The sequence below is a fragment of the Aethalodelphis obliquidens genome, unplaced genomic scaffold, assembly GCF_003676395.1.
Source record: "Aethalodelphis obliquidens isolate GAN/ISIS:26980383/991018 unplaced genomic scaffold, ASM367639v1 scaffold16, whole genome shotgun sequence".
Classification (NCBI taxonomy): Eukaryota; Metazoa; Chordata; class Mammalia; order Artiodactyla; family Delphinidae; genus Aethalodelphis; species Aethalodelphis obliquidens.
Window position 1 is genome coordinate 17,697,293 of NW_020837960.1, and position 20,715 is coordinate 17,718,007.

General features: G+C 41.8%; 1 protein-coding gene and 2 long non-coding RNA genes across 3 annotated transcripts; 2 read left to right on the forward strand and 1 right to left on the reverse strand.

The window, feature by feature from the left end:
• Window positions 1-1,186: 1,186 nt before the first annotated feature.
• LOC113625642 (uncharacterized) lies at window positions 1,187-19,122 on the forward strand. Its single transcript, XR_003434763.1, has 3 exons — window positions 1,187-1,201; window positions 16,003-16,068; window positions 17,720-19,122. It is a non-coding gene; the product is annotated as an uncharacterized LOC113625642 (long non-coding RNA).
• On the reverse strand, window positions 3,540-19,659 carry DLEU7 (deleted in lymphocytic leukemia 7). Its single transcript, XM_027116367.1, has 2 exons — window positions 19,156-19,659; window positions 3,540-4,292 (listed from the first exon to the last, which is right to left on the reverse strand). The coding sequence occupies exons 1-2, from the start codon at window positions 19,612-19,614 to the stop codon at window positions 4,086-4,088; spliced, it is 666 nt and encodes a 221-aa protein (XP_026972168.1). The 5' UTR covers window positions 19,615-19,659; the 3' UTR covers window positions 3,540-4,085.
• Window positions 19,192-20,462, forward strand: LOC113625643 (uncharacterized). The gene is made up of 2 exons (XR_003434764.1): window positions 19,192-19,304; window positions 19,908-20,462. It is a non-coding gene; the product is annotated as an uncharacterized LOC113625643 (long non-coding RNA).
• The last annotated feature ends 253 nt before the right edge of the window (window positions 20,463-20,715 follow it).

The following is a 20,715-nucleotide window of genomic DNA, read 5'->3' on the forward strand; positions in this document are numbered from 1 at the left end:
TAGAGGAGACAAGGATGGCTTCAGTGTTTTTCTTTTTTGCCTATGTGACTGCACGCATATGAGCCACCGCCACATGAGATTTAGAGGATGGGGAGAAGCAGGGTTGGTAATCAAGAATTCCATTTTGGAATTTGAAATGCCTTGTAGACATTCAAGTAAAGACATCCTGTAGTCAGTTGCTACAGGAGTCTGGAGTTCAGGGCGAAAGACATATACCTGGGTGTCATTGGTGAATAGCCGGTAATTTAAAAATCACCATGGAGTAAGGGTAGATAGAGAAGAGGACCTAGACTGAACCCTGAAGCACTCCAAAATTAAGAAGTTAGGGAGATGTGGAGGAACCAGGAAACAGTTCTGTGAAGTGAGCTACAAAAAAGGTAAAACCATGAAAGTCTGCTGACGTGGAAATCAGAATAAGAAAGTGATTCATGTAGGGAGTAATCAATTGTGTCAAAAACTGTTGATAGATGAAATAAGATGAGCACTGAGAATTTACCCTTGAATTTATCAGTGGGGCAGTCATTAGGGACCTTAACAAGAGCAATTTCCATGGAGTTGTGGGTACAAAATCCATTTGGTATGAGTTCAAAAGGGAATCAGAAAAAACAAATTGTAGACAACTAATTTAGACTATTGCAATCAATTTTGCTCTTAAGGTAAGGAGAAAAATAGAGTTGTAGCTGGAGAAATTGTTGTTTAAAGATTGGAGGGTGGGAGGGAGGCTCAAGAGGGAGGGGATATGGGGATTTATGTACACCTGTAGCTGATTCACTTTGTTATACAGCAGAAACTAACAACACTGTAAAGCAATTATACTCCAATAAAGATGTAAAAAAAAATCAGTAATATAAAAAAAAATTAAAAAAATAAAGATTGGAGATCCTATAACATAATATCATGCTGATGGAAATGCTCCCATTAAGAAGCAAAAACTGGTAATGCACACAAAGGAATGAATGCAAAAGGCAAGTCTTCAAGTAAGTGAAGAGAGGACAGGGTCCAGGGCCTGAGTGGTTGATCAGCTTCAGGTAGGAGCAGGGCAAGTCCTCCTTATAACAAAAGGGTATCAGGGTATATGGTAGATCTGTTAGTGTGAAGATGAACATGCTCTTCAGAGGGCTTTTTTTTTTTTTTCAGTGCCATCGGAAGCAAGGTCATCAGCTGAGAATGAGAAAAATGAAGAAGAATCAAGTTTGAGAAGGTATGGAACAAACCCCTCAGAGAGTAATTGTCAAGGACAGCACTGAATTGCCCAGTGAATTTTCTAGGACAGCACTACCCTATAGAAATACAATGCAAGCCACAAATTAAATTTCAAATTTTCTAGTAGCCATCTTAAAGAGGTAGAACAAAACTGATAAAATTAATTTTAAGAATGTATTTTATGGGCTTCCCTGGTGGCGCAGTGGTTGGGAGTCCGCCTACCGATGCAGGGGACACGGGTTCGTGCCCCGGTCCGGGAAGATCCCACATGCCGCGGAGCGGCTGGGCCCGTGAGCCATGGCCGCTGAGCCTGTGCGTCCGGAGCCTGTGCTCCGCAACGGGAGAGGCCACAACAGTGAGAGGCCCGTGTACCGCAAAAAAAAAAAAAAAAGGAATGTATTTTATGTAACCAAATATATTCAAAATATTATCATTTCAGCATGTATCTGTATAAAAAAATTATTGAGATCTTTTACATTCTTTGTTTTTAATGATAAAAACAATTTTAGTTTTAAAAGCCAACGTGCGTTTTACATTTTCAGCACATCTCAATTCAGACTAACCGTATTCAAGTGCTCAAAGTCACATGTGGCCAGTGGTTGCCATATTGGACAATGCAGTCCTAGGAAATGGAGTAGCACTAATGGAGGACATGAGGGTCTCTTGAGATTGCAAGCCATGAATTGAAGTAAGTTGGCATAGCCGTGTGTTGTTCTTCAGCCATATTCAGAACTCACGAGTAGACATGGGAGTAGGAGGAGAGTTGGTCTTGACCAAGAATGGAGTTTTGCCAGCAGCACTCAACCAAAGGGAAGAAAAGAAGAGAGCAGCATGTACAACCAAATGATTATACAGACTGAGCAAAGAACATAAGCCACAGAAGTAAAAATGTGTGTGTGTGTGTGTGTGTGTGTGTGTGTGTGTGAAAAAGTGGTAGGGGCCATGGAAGTTCTAGTAGAGTCAAAGAACTTTTAGAATTATAGCTGCTATGCAATATACAAAGATGTCTAGAATAATCCTTGCCCTCAGGCAAGCCAATCTTGATGGCAGGTATAGCAATAGCCATGCTATAAGATGGTGTGTGATAAATGCCTGTGCAGTAGCACAAAGTGTGTTTTTATGTGAGTTCAGAGGAGGAAGAGCCCACATCCTACTGGGATGATCCAGGAGGGCTCATGAAAGAAATGGTGAATAAATCAGGCCTTGAAGGATGAATGGGGTTTCAACTGGTCTGTGGGAAACACACTGCAAAGTGAGGAAAAAAGCACAAATACAGACAGGAAAGCAAAAATCTTCAATATTTCTTGGAACAGGAGTTATAAAAAACCCATAATATTAATATTTATTGATAGGGATATTGATTACAATGGGAAGGCAGCCTATAATAATGCTATGTCTTTAGAGAAGAGTCTTGGAATAATTTCCGTGGGGAAAGACAGCACCATAAAGTACAGTGGTACCCCCAGGATACAGCACCATAAAGTACAGTGGTACCCCCAGGATACAGCACCATAAAGTACAGTGGTACCCCCAGGATACAGCGTTTCCTAGGAGTGCGAGAACAATGTGCTAAAGATTGTTCCCCAGAAATGAGTGCCCTTCCCTTCTGGCCCACCCTTTCCCCTATACACACATGCACATGCATAAATACACACCTCTCATCTTTCATGTAAAATTCAGTCTCATAAATTTATTTCTCTTCTACGGAAATGGTCAGTAACATCTAAAAAGAAGCAATATACTTACCTTAAGATTGTGGAAGAAAATATGTGAAACCAACTAGGATTAGAATATGTGAGATTAAAAAGACTTTGATTATTCTTATCACTTAATTGTTTTAACAGTAGGTATCTTACCATACAGACCCAGTTTATAATTCCTTCAGAAAACAAGCTACATTATACTCTTTTCTTTCTAAATCTGATGCCATTTCTATTAAAACTTTAAGGGAAAAGCAGCACTTCAATTTACTTTGGTTCTCAACGCGGTCACCATTAAACAACAGGAAATTTGGTTTTTCCTAAGCATGTGTAGATTTTTGTTGCAAAAAAAGTCACTCTCTCTTTTCCTTACTCTAGATATTTAAGGAAATCTGCCAGTATATCCACTCCGTCCTTTCTTTTCCAAGAATTTCCTACTTCAGTGGGAATATTTAGAAAGAGTATGAGAAACTAGATGTTTTCACGTGAGACTTTAATAATACTGTACTTTGTACTTACATATCATATAGCCTTGGTACTTCAGAGCTCATTACCATTTATTTACAAATCAGTAGTTGAAAGCACAAGGTTTAGAAGCAGCTCTTCGCTGCCCAACAGCAAGTTATTAATGCCAATATTGGAACTGATAATTACTGACACATGTGGTGTGGTCCTACAACATCCAGAGATCATTCTCATAACACAAAATGAAGTGCTCAGTAAGTAGAACATATCAATTACCGAATATCCCATTTATTCAAAATAATTTGAAAAACCATGGAGCTCTAATCATCCAATAGCCATATTAAACCTCATAGGCCTACATTAATATGAATGTAGATTAAGGTGTCATTCAATTAAAATTAACACTTAATATATATTCATAAATGTATATACACATGTAATCCAGTCAGTTCCACAAAGTGGAATATATTTCAATCAAAAAGTCAGCAAATATGTCAAGACACTTAAAAATGTGAACTACTGCTTTAAAAATTTTTCACCAACATGCTATAATTCCCAAGGGTTACAGATGCCACTGGTCAGACTGCTATATGTGCTACCAAGTCTCTCCTTCCTAGGAATAAAAACATCCATTGTCTGCTGATCCACTTAGGAATTTAAGGTAGCCAGTCCTCTTAGCAGTGTTCGCTGTGGTTTTAATTCCAGTGTCTTGAACACTCATATGTCTGGGAGATTCTGTAAGATCTGTCTCAAGGAAGCACAGGCTACCATGTGGGCATCCGAAGGAAGATTAGCAAGAGACTGGATCAGCTTCTTGACTATCATCTTCAAACACTGGTGAGCAGCACTCAAATCTCTGTCAAACTGCTGTCCTTCAATCTGTAGAGCCAAATGACTGCAGATGTTTCTAAACTCAACACTGTCCTGAAATGAAGACCAAACACAAACAAGCAATTAGATAGGTTATGGAAGACAGTTGTTGTGTTTTGTGTACCCAGTTTCCAGTCCAGTCTTCTGATGACGGAACCTCGATTTTTCTCTCAGAGAACTACTCTCCTCCATTCTCAGCCTATGTAGTTTGACCAAAGCTGACTCCACTCCACAGCTCCAGGGACCAGGTCAATCAGAGCACATCATCCCTCAGCCACTTGGACTGGCCAAGGATGGACAGATTACCTAAGGCAGGCCAATAAGCCACAGTCCCAGGATATTTGTTAGACTGGGAAAGAGAAGTTCTGTTCTACTGGAGCTGTTGGAAAACATCTTGCCACCATAAGGAGAGAATTCAAATGAAAGTGAGGCCAACACAGAAAAAAAAGTAGAAACAAGAGATTAAAGGAGACTGATTCCAATTACATTTTCTGAGCATGTCAATCTAGCTGTACTTGAACAATAAATCCCAGGATTTTTTAGCTATCTGAATCAATAAATATTTCTTTTTACTTAAGCCACTTGGAGTTGAGTTTCTCTTATTTGTTCCTAAAAGAGCTTTGACGAATATACAAATAGACTTCCTTCTTATTATTCCATAATCACTGTCTTCAAGATTCCAATACAGGATTTGGTATTTAATGAACATGGTCCCAAGAAATGTCCAGTGCAGATTTAGAAATAGTTCATTGGTAGTTTTAAAGAATGAGCTAATTAAATAGATTTTTTTAATCCTCAAATATTCACATTCTAAAATCCATTACATGTAAATGGTACTCTGAAATTATTCCATATCAGAGATAATGTTGACTATATGTTTTATTTTAAATACAGTTGATTCAGACAACACAAGTTTGAACTGCACAGGTCCACTTCTATGCAGATTTTTTCCAATAAATATGTACTACAGTACTACACTATCCACAGTTGGTTGAATCCGTGGATTTGGAAGCATGGAGATGGAGGGCCAACTGTAAAATTATCTGCAGATTTTTGACTGCTTGGGGGGTTGGCACCCCTAACCCCCCATCCTTCAAGATTCAAATGTACAAATAACTGACTCCCCCCAGACTTCTGGTTCTGGCACATGGCACATGTAGTTTCCCCGTAATGCCTTGCTACTATATTCTAAATAATACAGAACAAACATCCTTTCTGAGCTTGCAAGAAAGTAATGGAAATCCCCAAGGACCAGGTATAAAAGAAAAGTAGATTGCTTTAGCTGCCTGCCAATACCTATCAAGAAAAGAAAGTTGGTCTCTCTTGAGCTGGGTTTGGTGTGGAAGGTGAAGTTGACCGTATGAATTTGTAACTGTGGACCTATACTACACAGTAGTTCAAGTTTGTAGTTGTCCTCTATACCATATACATGTTCTTGGAACACTCATGCCAAGACATTAATTTAAAAATTGGAACTGGTCTGAGATACCCATGGACACATGGCAAAAGCAAACAAAAGCCTATTCCACAGAAACATGTTCACAACCCATGCCCCTCAGTAGTAGTCCCATAAAGCTCTGTCGAAGACAAACTCAGAATATGAAATTTTCAGTACAATCCACCATGATATAGTAGATGCAATGTAGGGCAGGATTGAACTCCAAGAATTTCATATATAGACTGTAAAATATATTTATAATGATTAAAGATATAAAAGAAGAAATAAAGTGTCCTAAGAAAAAACAGGCTTGAAAAAGAACCCAGTACCACTGCTAGAAATGACAACTGTCATGACACATTAAAAACTCAATGTTAAACACCTGAATAAATACATATGAAGTGAAGATTAGTAAACTGGATGGTAAATTTGAGAAAATTACCCAGAATGCAAAATAAAGTCATGGGAAATATGAATGAGAAGTTACGTGACATGGATTGCCAGAATGACAAGGTACAACAGATACATTTCCAGGAGAGACAAGAAAAAGAATGGGGGAGAAGCAGTAGTCAAAGAGAATACTGGATAAAAATTATCCCAGATTGATTCAGATGATCCCAAATTGATCCTTAGATTCAGGAAACAAAACAAGCTTTGAGCAGAAAAAGTTAAACGAAATCCAAATCTAAACTCATTAAGGTAAAAGTGCTCTTAAAAGCAACCAGAAAAGAAAAAGACGAGTTCAGTCTGGATGACCAGACAGCCAACTTCTAAGCAGTAACAATTGAAGATAGAGTAGAATAATATCCTCAAATAACTGTCAACCAAGATTTTTTTTTTTTAGTCCCACTAAACTACCATTTAAACATCAGGGCCAAGTAAATATACTTTTATTTAAAAGCACAAAAGGACTTACCACAAATAGACTCGCACTATCAGATCTTCTTAAAGATATAATTCATAAAGAGGAGATTCAACTCAGAAAGAAAGGATGTAAGAAGCAACAGTGAACAAAGAAACTTAAAAACACAGTGTAAATCTGAAGATTTGATTAATCAAAACAAAAATTATAACAACTAACTTGGAGTTTAAAAAAGCAAGATGGTAGGGCTTCCCTGGTGGCGCAGTGGTTGAGAGTCCGCCTGCCGATGCAGGGGACACGGGTTCGTGCCCCGGTCCAGGAAGATCCTACATGCCCAGGAGTGGCTGGGCCCGTGAGCCATGGCCGCTGAGCCTGCGCGTCCGCAGCCTGTGCTCCGCAACGGGAGAGGCCACAACAGTGAGAGGCCCGTGTACCGCAAAAAAAAAAAAAAAAAAAAAGCAAGATGGTTCTAAAATGCCGAGTAGCAAAACTGATAAATTTCAGGCTTGTTAAGTATACATGTGAGAAATGTAAGGATCATCGTTAAAAGTAGAGGAATAGGAGGCCCGGGAGGCGGCACCGAGCAGGATGGAGCACAAGTGTTCGGCTGCACCTTCCCGGACCTAGCAAAGCTCTGCAGGCTTCGATGCCCCTTTCCTGCAACCCTCGGGAGACCGCGCTCGCTGCAGCGGACCGCGAGAATATCCGAAGGTGACAGCGTGGGAGATTCTATCCATGGGAAACCTTCCTTGGTGTACAGATTTGGAAAAAAAAAAAAAAAAAAGGTATAGATATAATAAAATTTCAAAATCAGCAGAGGGAAAAGGTATATCAAAACCTTTTTGATTCTACTGATAGAAGGTAAAAATGGAGAAATAAAAATACAAACATAAAGCAGGTGAATAGAAAGCACCAAATAAATCACCTTGTGAAATGCAGTGGTTGCCAGGTTGGATTTTCAAAATCTATCTATACGCTGCTTACGAGCAACACGTTTAAAACTAAAAACACCTAAAGATTGAAAGTAAATGTAAATATACTAAATATACATCAAGCAAAGAGAAGTCAAAATAAATCCAGAAAAATCATTATTAGGGATAAAATAAACTGCATTTAATAAAAAGAACTATTATTCCCCAAGAAGATATGACAGTTTTGTACTTGTGTGTGTCTAATATGATAATCTCAATTTACATTCAATCCCCAGACATAAAGACTGATTTTAACGCATCTTTCTCAGAAACTGATCAAACAACAGGACATTCAGCCTAGAGAGAAAGGATTGAAAATCTCTTCTAATCATAAGCTTGGTCTAATGGAGGTAAGCAAATATACATTATTCTCAAACATCTATGTATTACTTATGAAAGATGACTTTATGATAATGCCACAAGTCTCAACTAATATCAAAGTGTATATCACTCAAATCACAAAGCAAATAAATGAGAAATCAGTAATGTATATAACCTTCCCAAAACATGTATGACTTAATCCACTTCTAAATAATTCATAAGTCAGTGGAAAAAATAATTGAAATTTTAAAATGCTCTATACTGAACAATTATGGAACTGCTATATCACAATTTGTGGGCTGTAGCTCCCGTGAGAAAAGCATAGACTTAAATTCTTATATAAGTAAAGAAAAACCACTTAAACACTGAAAATCCCTGAGCTAAAAATTCAACTCAAAAACTTAAGAAAAATAGATAATCCAAAAAAAAGAAGAACTAAAAGTTGAACCAAAGTTTGATGAGGAACTAGTTTTCTTCCTAATTCTGTGTAGAAAGAGAAGCTATTCTTTTCCCTAATAAAAACTCTCTCACTTGGGTAAGAAGAAGGACCTGGGTTTCTGGCAAAATGTTTATTAGAAAACATCCTCCAAGAAACAAAACAGACATCCATTCATTCAATTCAGCAAAACAACAGCAGCAGGACTCCGTGTGGGCTAACACAGCACAGTCCCCTTATTCGAGTATTCACAGGCTACCACCCTTCCTGCTTTTTTTCTCTTTAAAGCATTCTTGCTTCCCTGCCCTTGAGTATTGCTCATGTCTGTTCAGAAGGTATCAAGGGGCTACTTAGATAATCTGTCCCACAGTTTATGGGGTCACCTATATTGCTGCAGCACATTGCTTGGGAATGAGAAAGTAGGGGGAAAAAATGACTCTGGACTACTTTCCCAAGATCCACATCAAGGGAAATTGTCCACTTGCTTTATAGAAGTAATCCAACTCTAAGTACAAAGTGGAAGGATCAAAGACAACATGCAAAAGGAAATTTAAAATAGAAGGAACCACTGAAATGTGTGCTGACGTGTGCCTATTAGCCAGTCTGCAAAGGCATTCATCACCCAAAGAAGATTAAAATGCCTTTAAAAATATATTTGTGGGCCTAAAATCTGAAGTCAATTTCACATTTACTGTAAAGAAGCAAAGAAGGCATCTTTGGGGGAAATTATACATACAATAAAATCCCACTGCTGGGCTGTACTGGTCCCTGAGGCCCTGGGTAAACTTCAGATCTCTGGCGAGCTTTGCAAAGTCTCTTTATTTTACTATTTTAGTACAGTATTTCCATTTAATCCTTTCTCAAATATATTAACAGTCAAAGAAAACAAATTAATAGGAATAGGCTTTCCATGGGACTCTTAAGCCAAGGAAGGGAAAAATAAAACAGGTGGTCACTTCTCTTCCTTTCTGGAAGGTCTGAAAGCCAACTATGGATCCAGTAATCATGGCTTCCAACCCAGCTTCTACTGCAGAAGGTAGGAGCCACCAGTGACAGCCTTAAGGCAACAGCATATTAAATGGCTCATGGACTTTCGGTGGAAACTCACATGATCAATATTGGTGATGATTTCACTTATGGTGCTTTCCACTCAATGACAGAGTATATCCTCCCAGCAGCTTTTATTTAGCAAGTCCCAGATGCTTCCAAAAATGATGTAATATCTTACACTGTGCTTTGAGCGCTTTGCCAGAATTAGAACATGATGGTGGCTGAGCAATCTAAAAGCAGGTTTTGGAACTTCTAAAGCCTTGTGTAATCTCAGATTTTTGGACACGAAATGTATTGATTGCTACAGGGGTCCAAATCGATGGCCAGCATTTACATTTTAAAGTGAGTTGAGGGACTTCCCTGGCGCTCCAGTGGTTAAGACTTCGCCTTCCAATGCAGGGGGTACGGGTTCCATCTCTGGTTGGGGAGCTAAGATCCCACATGCCTCATGGCCAAAAAACCAAAACATAAAAAAAAAGAAGCAATATTGTAACAAATTCAATACAGACTTTAAAAAATAAATAAATAAATAAAGTGTGTTGAGATAATGTCTCGTGACTCAACTAATCTACTGGGGTAATGGCCTCGGCCTATTTGCCTCAGTTAATAAATCAGTTAAATTGATTTCAAACATGTATCTAGTCTCCACTACATGACTTATTACTACACTAGATAAAAGACAATAAGACATGGTACCTGATCTCTAAAGAACTTATAATTTAGTAGGAGAAATGAGACACATACAGCATATCTCCAAATGTCCAGTGAAATGTGATGAGGGCTATGGAAAAAACACAAAAGCCCAATCCTATGGAAGAACAGACATTTATAGACTCACAATCTAAGCACTGCACAGAGTTCAAACAGAGCTCGTTCTGTGGGTGAATCCTTTCAATAGCATACCTGATGTGCACTTGTCCAGAATTTGCTTGGCTACACTGGAGAAACTCATGTGCTTAGGAAGCAACCCATTAGAAGAGATGGCTCTAGCTTTTAGAACATTTCTTCCTAATTTTTAGCTGAAATCTGCCCTGTGGTAGGCAGAATTGTGGTCTCTTCCCAGACCTGTGAGTATGTTACATTACATGGCAAAAGGGACTTTACAGATGTCAGTTAGGAAGTGCAGCACTCCAGGCAGCTTCAAAGGCCCCTGGGAATGAAAGCTCAATCCTTCATAAGCACCGGAATAGCTATTAGAGCCCTGGTTCTATCCTTTAGGTAAGCCATCCGTGGACAAGTCATTTTATCTATGGAATATTCAGTTTTCTCATCTGTAAAATGGGAAAAATAATAGCTACCATGAGAAGTCCAATTAGCTCATGAATATGAAAGCTCTTTGTATGTATAAAGCATGCCGTCAATCTAAAGTTATGAATAAAGTACTCCACTAAATGGGAGGTCAGTAAGAAGAGGAGAGGAAGGAAGTGTAGAAGAGAAAAGAAAAATATTCTCTACAGAAAGTTGGAATCTAATTGGTGAGCTAAAACCTATTGAAACCCTTCAGTGGAGATGTGACACAGAATAAGATTAAGGCTCAGAAAGAGTAGCCAAGTTCACCTCAGATGCAACAGAATGTCTACCATCAAAAAAACTGAAAATAACAAGTGTGGGTGAGGATGTGGAGAAATTGGAACCCTTGTGCACTGCTGCTGGCAATGTAAAAATGCTGCAGACACTCTGGAAAACGGTATGGAGTTTCCTCAAAAAACTTAAAACTAGAATTGCCATAGGATCCAACACTTCCACTTCTGGGTACATATCCAAAAAAACTGAAAGCAGGATCTCAAAATGTTATTTGCACACCCATGTTCATAGCAGCATTATTCACAACAGCCAAGAGGTGGAAGCAGCTCAAGTATCCATGGACACATGAATAGATCAACAAAATGTGGTCTATGTATGCCATGGAATACTACTGAGCCTTAAAAAGAAAGAAAATTCTAACACATGCTACAACATGGATGAACCTTGAGGACATCATGCTAAATGAAATAGGCCTGTCACAAAAGGACAAATACTGTATGATTCCTCTTATATGTGGTACCTAGAGTAGTCAAACTCATAGAAATTAAAAGTAGAATGGTGGTTTCCAGGGGCTGCAGGGAGGGGGGACATGGGGACTTCTTGTTTAATGGGTGTAGGGTTTCCAGATTTGCAAGATGAAAATGTCATGGAGATTGTTTGCACAAAAATGTGAAGTACTTAACACTACCCTTAAAATGGTAAATTTTGTTTTGTATTTTTCAATACAATTTTTTTAAAAAAGTGGTTGAGACCATCAGATTATTGCCAGCCTTTGTAGAAGGGAATGGAAATTTGGGTGAGGCATCAGCAAAGTGGCAGGTGAGAAGGACTGTATAGACACTATAATAAGAGAGGTGGTGTTGGAGAAAGCAGTATTTAACTCATAGGGAAAAGAGATGGCCCCACAATGAGAATGAATGATACCAGCAAAGGCTTGGAGCCAAGCAGGGGCTAGGACTGGCAGGAGTCCAGTCTGAGAAAAACAGAGCTTTGTGTTGCCTATCAGGATAAGCTAGTGCAGACAGCCTTGAATGTCAAGTCCCTGAACTTCTGAGCATGGGAGGAACATGGCAAACCAGTGTTTGAAGAACACTGGTCAGGCCTATGAGCCTGAGCACCTTACCTACTAGGCACCAGGCTCCAAGCAAGGCTCCTAATATACCTTATTTCACTTAGTCCTCACAACCGTCCATGAATGAGAGATGAAAAGAAATGCTGCTTGGAGAGATTAAATGACATCCCTAAATCGCACAGCAAGTAAGTGGCAGAGCTGGAATTAACCTCTCTCTCAAAACTCAAGTATTCATCAGAGACACCCCAAATCAGAAACTGGGCCAGATGCCAGGATGACAGAGAGAGCAGAGCTCGCCATCCAGTGCTGGGGACAGACTAATGAATGAGAAGTACAGAGCTGCAGATGCCACCATGGGGTGAACAGGGACACCATGGAAGCAAGCTGGGAGGCACCCAACTAGCTTTGAGTGACAAACAAAAATGTCTCTATGTGAATTGTTTCATGTTTGTTTTCTGGCTATATTCATGCTATTTTTCTTAAGGTTAACTAAGTGTTACAAAGCTCAAATTTGCAACGGTCATATCCAAACTGAAGATTGTCCCATTGGTCCAGCCCTCTTCCCTGCAACATAGTTGAGAGGGTGTGGTTATCTGGAAGGGATTCAAGGCATGGAACCTTCCACGCCCCATGTAAAGCCAACTCCTAGCTAATTAGAGACCTCCTAGTTGGAGCTCTCCCTTCCTCCGGTCTGTTCTCTCCTACCCAGTGTAAGGGAGGTCTCTTAGAAAATCCACCCCACTTGTACTTTTCTGCATGACGCATTGTATTTATTAGGAATGTGCACTTCTGAAATCTTTGAGCAACTGAAAATGCACCTGCAAAGTCCAAAAAGGGAAGAAAAGTTAAGCCCATTTTTAGCTTCTTATTGAAAATAAACACTCCCATCAAAACCAAAGCCTTAAAAGCAAAAACAATCTAGCATTAGGAGTCAGTTTCAAGGCTTGTTTTCTGAAACCAACACCAATAGGTAATAAAGTCAAAAATATAATATGACTTTATAGGCTCTATAATGCAGGTAATTTTAAACAATACACAAAGAAGGTTTTTGGGTTTTTTCTATCACATCATCTTCAAAATCACTTCTAGATCTACAGGAACTATAAATCAATTCATATTCCCTTCACCCCGGCTTTAAAATAAGTTGGTTCTTTACAAAACAGTCATTTCTTGAGCTATATTCTCTTATAATGGCCTCCACAAACGTGTTTTTTCTCACATTTTTCCCTCTCACTCTCCCTGAATGCCTAACGTACTCTACAGAGGGTATTAATGGAAGAAAGAGCTTTCCTCCAGCTTTCTGTGATGAGGTCTGACCTTAATGAACTTCGGCCTGGACAGCAAACCACTCCCCACTAAAGTTTCCCAGGGCTGGGAACTACGAGGGAGCACAAATCTCTTCCCTACACCCAACACAACCCTCCATGCTAGATGTGCACATAAAATGGGAGTGTCGTTTCTCTATTTTAGAGCGGCGTTATGAAAACCATACTATCAGGAACAGTATACTACAAATTGCCCCAACTGCATTTTGTTCATTGACATCTGGCTTTGAACAACAAAGTCGCAGGGCCCAGATCCATCACCAATTGCCTAAACTCTAGGTCAATCTCAAATAGATATGCAACTTCGTATTAATAACGCACCCAGTGAAGAACCGCAGTATCTGCCAGTCACCACAAAAAGTCTATCGCCCACAGGAAATTAAACATTTTTACTCGTGGTGTACCCAGTGTAAACGCTCACAAGTAACTAAGGTTCCTTATGCATTTGCTTTGGGTACAGTACCATTTTCATCAGAAAAGTCTAATGAAAAGCACTTTGTGATGGATACAAGCACTTGATTCAGGTATGCTCACAAGGCAAACCCCAAAATTGTAAAATAAAGCAAGGCAGCATTTCCACAAGACATTAAACATAAGTAGGTTTGTTTTAGGGCCTTCCTGCAATATCTCTCCCTAAATGTTCATTTCAGAAAGCTTTTATGTCCTGATTTTCATATCATTCACTTTATAAGGAATAACAAAGCTATAACGAAGCTACTTCTAGAGCTGTCACTTGGCCTTTTCCTGACATAAAAGCACAGTTTTGTCCCAGACAAAGAGTAATCCCCTGGCTAAGGCTACTAATAATATAACCATGAGAATTTATTTCTTCAATCGAATATTAGCAATTTTTAAAGACACAATTCCCAAATTTGCAGAAACTGGCTTCACTAACCAATGTTAATGGGGAAGAAAAGCACTCATCATCAATGTCTGCCTCTGAGTAACTCAATATCCACACTTGCAGTTTGCAAAAAGCCTTAGCAATGACTGTGAAGCCAAAGCCAACAGTTTTACAACCACTGCTCTTGCTCTGTGGAATGAGAAAACCAGCATGGACCACTGAACGTGAGAGAATTATTGGTACCAGAATTAGTTAATTGCAATGGGTGAGCTCACAGGCAAGTTTTATCTGCAATGGCAGGAAAGTTCTTCTGCCTCTAAAAGCTGGCATCAGCCATTGTTTCCATGAAACTTGCTTCAGAACAGAACTCTTGGAAACCGTAAATGTTTTTAACTATCAAAGGAAGACAGACAAAACTCAACCAGAGTGACTTCATGATTGGCTTAGTTAATGATCTCTTTGGGTTGGTCATTTTTAGTAGTTTTTAAAATCCTAGACTCTCTTCCTTCTGGTGCTCCACACATTTCTGTGCTCCCTTTGGGTGGCAAGTATTATAGCATCTTTGCCAGTATTGCTAGTTTGATAAAGATTTCCTACGTTTACCTGGGGCTTTTTGTCACTATGTAAGGTGATCATCATTAGAGGAGACACAAATCACCCAGTGTTAGGGACTGAATTGTGTTCCACCAAAATTCAGGTGTTGAAAACCTGACTTGCAGTGTGACTGTATTTGGAGATAGGATCTTTAGGGAGGTAATTAAAGTTAAGTTACATCATAAGGATGGGGCCCTAATCCAATAGGATTGGTGTCCTACAAGAAGAGGAAGAGACATCCAAGATCTCTCTTTCTCTCTGGCACAGAGGAAAGGCCATGTGAGGACACAGTGAGAAGGTGACAGTCCACAAGCCAGGAAGAGAGCCCTTCCCAGAAACCAAATTTGCTCTTGAACTTCCCAGCCTTCACAACAGTGAGAAAATAAATGTCTGTGGTTTAAGCCACCCAAGTCTGTGGCATTTTGTTATGGCAGCCCAAGCTGACTATGATACTCAGTGTGCAGAATGACTATTGCAGCTGAAGTGGTGTGCAGTGCATGGCATGTATGACCGTGCCCTGACAACTGTGCACTCTCATGTACTTTATTTTCAGTGTAATGTTCATAACACCCCTATGAGCTAGCACTGTGATTGGTAGAAAGAGTCAGACAAAACCATGTTTGAATCGTGGGCCACTACTTCTTAGCTGCAGACTCTTCAGCAGTTCTAAATTCCTCTGAGCCTCAGTTTCCTCCCGTAATAAATTTTTATCAAGCTGGTTAACTCCATCCTTTCCACCAAATTTCACAAGACTCAGTTTTGTTAAGCATTTTTAACCACCATGAAAAGACTCATTTCATGTTTGTTTGTTTGTTTTTGCATGAGTTCGATAATCTCTAAATGCTCAAAAGGAATATCAAGCGTTGGCTTCTTTAAGAAAATAGCAAACTACTATAAAGATATGCATTATTATTATGGTGAGGGTTTCTCTGCCTTCAGGCCTGAAAATTTCACTCCCTTAATTCTGGTGGTTTGATCAGCGAGTCACTCAATGGTCACATCTCTAAGTCAGTCATCAGCCATGGGCTAAAGCTAACCTCTGGAAAGTGGAGGCTTCCTGGAAGTCTCTTTGGGTCATCCTAACTCTGTTTTTGTCAACAGTCTCAAAAGTAAATACAGAGTTCAGGAGTCAGATCCATCAATATCAAGAATGAAATATAATAATAAGACTATTGAAGAAGATTGAGGCATCAATCAATTAATAATAATAATAATTAATAATAATAATAAAGTTCAAAGGTATTGCAATTTACCGTGAGCAGCCAGTAGCTAAGACTTTCTATGCATTATCTCAATAACGTTAAATACCACTGTTCCCACTTTACAGGTGAGGAGACAGAAGCACAGGAAGGCTAAATAACTTGCCCAAGAGTCTGCAGCAGGAAGTGGCAGAGTAGGTTTGAAATGCTTCATGGGACCTGATCGCTGTCCTGTGCTGTGCTGTTCAAGTGAGTCTTCCTCCTCTCTGTGGCAAGGAATGCCATGGAAGGCATTCCTGACGTTAGGGTTCCACACACTTCCAAGTGACATGCAAGCATTATTTCCTTTAGCAAAATCCTCCTGAAACCATTCTCATGTATAAAATCAATCTGCATGTTCTTAATTTAAAAATATAGAGAAAACTCGTCCAAATCATTTGAATTAACACCAGTAATGATGATGCCAAGTCTGTATAACCAGCCCCCCTGGAGAGACAGACTGCTGTGTCCTTGAGTCTAAGTGCTTTGTAAGCATTACCTTCCAAACCTAATGGAGATACTGCCTTTTCTCCAAACAGCAAACCAAGCAAAATTTCAAGATGCTGACCAGGAGGCAAATCATCCAGAGAAACCTCTCCCTGCTTCTCTCCCTTCTGAAAGCACTGGCTGTTCTCAGGAGCCCTGAAACTCATTACTCCCCTGTAGGTGAATAGCAGACTCCAATAGCAAGAATGTTGAGATCCCTGTTCTTTTTTTGTTGTCGTTGTTGTTGTCTATATTCTTTTTTTTTTTTTTTTTTTTTTGGTGGGGGGGAGTATAATTGCTTTACAATGTTGTGTTAGTTTCTGCTGTACAATGAATGAAACAGCCCTCCCTCTTGGACCTCCCTCCCCCCCATCCCACCCACCTAGGTCATCACAGAGCACCGAGCTGAGCTCCCTGTGGAGATCCCTGTTCTTAATGGGGACTCTGGGTGCCTCTAGAAACACTGGTAGCAATACATCCAGACATCTGCACGTTTGCTCATGACGGAGAAGAAGGGGACCAAGACTCAAGGGGCTGGGTAGGTGAAGGAAGATTTGAGCAGATCTATGGATTAAGAGGAATTGGCAGAGTGGAAGCCCTAGAAAATACAAAGAGAGAGGAAGGAACTGAGAGAAAAAGTCCAGGGGCAGATGAAAGATTTGCTCCAGCACTTAAGAGAAAGAAGTTATTTGGGAGGCGGAGGGGGTGGGAGCCAAACAGTATTTCTTTATTAGAGACAAGAAAGAAGATGATTGGAAATGAGATTTTTTTAGGTAGGATGGAAGATATTTGTGTCAGATGGCCTCAATTTTCTCAGTAAAGGAGTGAGAGGGTTGAGGTTTGGATGAAGAAAGTTTGAGGAGAGTAGAAAATGTTTAGGACAAAAAGTCAAGTAGTAGAGAGGGTTAAAAGGATTACCAAGTAGAAGTGGCAGCTGCATTAACCTCAAGTGGCATGATTTATAGTCCAGAGCAGAGGGCGCCATTGCTCCTAAACTGGGTCAGGCCCTCTGACAATGGTCTTCCGACCTGACCTTGCCTCTGTGATTTATCAGGGTCCTTCCTTCAGTCATATCAATGGCTGCCTTTTGCCTGCAAGACAGTCCAGGTCCTCAGCATGACCCACAGGCCTTTTCCCACCTGACCCCACCTAACTCTCCAGCATCCTTTTTTTTTGCCTTCTGCCATACTGAACTAATTTTAGTTCCCCCAAAGCCCTAGGCCCTTTCATTACTTCTTGGCCTTGGATCCCACAGCTCCTCTGAAATGCTTTTTCCCTTTAATGCCTGGAGAGTAAACATTCTTTTTTTTTTTTTTAAAGGTTACCTCCTCCAAGATGCCTTCCAGGATCACCCAAGGTAAAACTGATCACTCAGTCTCTCCTTTTGCCAACCTACCTGTGCCTTGTATACGTTCCTAGTATCACAGCACACTTCATGTGTATCACAGTTTAATTGGCAGGATTTTAAAAAATTTCTTGGCGATACAAAAAAAGGTACCTCTTACAGTCAAGAGCACTGGTGAAATGCAGCTTCATTTTTTAAACTTTTCAGAATGAAGCAGTGCTTCACATCTGGAGGCGACCTTATCTCCCCTCCCACCACACACATTAGCAGTATTTGGTTCTGTCAGTTGGGGGGGAGGATATGCTGCTGGCATCTACTGGGTAGAGGCCAGGGATGCTACTAAACATCCTACAGTACATAGGACAACCCCAGAGCAATCATCCAGACAAAAACGTCAGTAGTGTGGAGGTGGAGAAACCCTAGTTCAGAGTAACAATATTTATTCAGGTGAATGCTATGCTTTATTTTTTTTTATTTTAAATCAATCTTTTACAGTATATAGTGCGACCTAATATATATCAATGTTTCCCAAACTTTGGCTTGTAGAGCAAGAATAGCAAGTCTTGAGAAATGCTCTTTCTTCATTACCCCTCCCCCATTTCCTTCCACTAGACTCCCCAGGGAATGAATGAAGCAATGTTCCAGATCAAAATTGAAAGGCCAGAAGGTCTCAGAGAGATTTGTGACCTTAAGCCAATTAGGTTAATGGCAAGGCCAAGACTGGACTCCAGAACCCCAGATTTCCACCAACCCACTCAGCCTGGGAGGCAGCTGCTCTGTTCCCTGGCTAAATCGGCCAACACCGTTTGGTACCTTAAGCGGAAACGTGCCCTACAAAGACGGGCTGCGTGGCTTAGCAGGAGTTTAACATGAGTGTTCCTGCTTCAACACCCGGGACCCAGCCCGCTCTCACGCTACTTTATGAGAGTTTAGGTTGACTCTGTGAGGCCCCCGAGCTCTGTGCGGAAATGGATTTACGCAAAAACAACTGCGATTCATAAGTGCGAAGGAACTTCAAATAAATGTAGGTGATTTCGTCATACAAAAGGCAGAGGGAACTTAATACGTATATTTAAGGCTCTGGAGAAACGGCTTTTAATTTGAAAGGGGTGGGAGGAGCTGTCCTCCGTCTCTAGAAGCTTCACATGTGGAAAGGGCCAGAGGAAGGTTTTGGCAAAGCCCTTCTGCATCTCCGTTCTGCAGTCAGGTGTGCCCCAGGTGGGCCCTGAGTTCCCTGTCCCAAGTACCTAATCCCCGGAATGTCACCTCCGTCATTCCCACTCCGAGGTGCTGAATCTCTGGGGGAAGCTCGACTTTGGATCCTGCGACTCAGCCTCGTCTGCATCCCGGTCCGCTGCCCTGCCCCAGGGGGAGCCTAAGCAGGGGGATGGATGCTGGAGGCCAGACTCACCTTCAGGTGGATGGGGATGGACCGCTCCTGCTGGAGGGGGCCCAGCAGCGTCTGCTCCACGCTGACCAGCTCCGAGGTCGAGTCCACCACGCGGGCCAGCGCGCTGCGCATCGCCATCTGGGCCAGGGTGCAGGGCCCGTGACCCCGGGGTAAGGGCAGCAGTTCCGCGCCCCCCTCGGCGCCTCGCACCACTTCCACCTCGGGGGAGCTCGCCCGCGCCCCGGACCCCACGTTCCTGGCCCCCTTGCCCCCGCCTTCCTCCCCACGCCCCTGCCCGGCACGGGCCAGCCGTGGGTCTGAGCGACTCTCTGGGGCGGCGGACACGTGGTCCAGGTCGCGTGGGCTCCCGGGGGCGCCCGGACCATCCCCCCAGCCCCACTCCTGCTGCAGAAGCTGCAGGGTGTGCAGAGCCACCATTTGGTGGCTGATGGAGGCCACTAAGGGCGCGGGGCTAGCCATCGCCTCCGCCCGCGGCTCGGCGCGCTCGGCCGGCAGGTGAAGCAGCGAGCGAAGGAGGCGGGGCGTTTGGGGTCGCCAGGGTCACTCTTCCTAAGCCGCAGCTCCTCCGCCTCCTTGCCTCTCTGCGCGTGGGGCTGGTCCCGCCCCCCGCCAGCTGTCAGTGACCTACGCTGGCCACTGCGCTCGCTTCAAGTCCGAATAGGCTTGTTCGGAATCAAGGCTGCCTGAAGTGCTGCTTCCCTTACACCTGAAAATCAGCCAAATGCTGAGCGCTGGTTCCTCCTCCTCTCCAGGGCTTACGCTGGCATGGCCGCTCTGCGTGGATGCATCTATCCGCAGGGATACCCCGCCCCCATCTCCTCTGAAGGATGCCTACCGGTGACCGTTCACGCCTTGGGGACTGGGGATGGGATTGCACGGGTCAAAGACCCACCGGGAATCGGAAAGTGTGAGTGCCAGAGAAAAGCTCACAAAACGAAAACTGTGCTTGATCGTCCTCCCTCCGTTTCCCAACCGTAGGGGAATTTTCAGGAGCTTCGTGGAGTAGCCTTCAAGGCTCCTGTCCCCCATACAAAAGAAGGGGACTTGGGTATCTTCACTGCTTTGCTCCAAGCCACATGTGCTGAGAAGGCCCGACTGTTGAAGCTGAAGTTGCATCAGGGCCCAGCTCTGCCTGTTCCTGAAGCAACTTGCGAAGCAAGGGCTTGGCACTGTCCGGATGAGGAGGCTAAATGAGTTTTTTTGTGAAACTCCCGAAGGACTTAGGCAGCAGAGTTTGAAGCTAAATCCTTTTACGAGCCATGAACCCAGGGACAGCTGTACAAATAGTTGCTGCTTTTAATTAAACCTCACTTCGCTACTTCCTTGACTTAGGAAAAAAGACTGGCAAATTTATGCTTTGATAGATTGGAAACTATTGGTGTGCGATTACACTTAAAAAAAAAAAAAAGACATTTGAGGGGAATGGTATGGAGGACTGTCTCAGAGCAGCATGGTTTTTCCACTTTTTTCCTGCATGGGAAACCATGTAGATAACCCCACACGAAGTAAAGCAGAGGACAAGGGTGCAGGCCCATGGCAGACAAGTAGACCCTAGCAGAC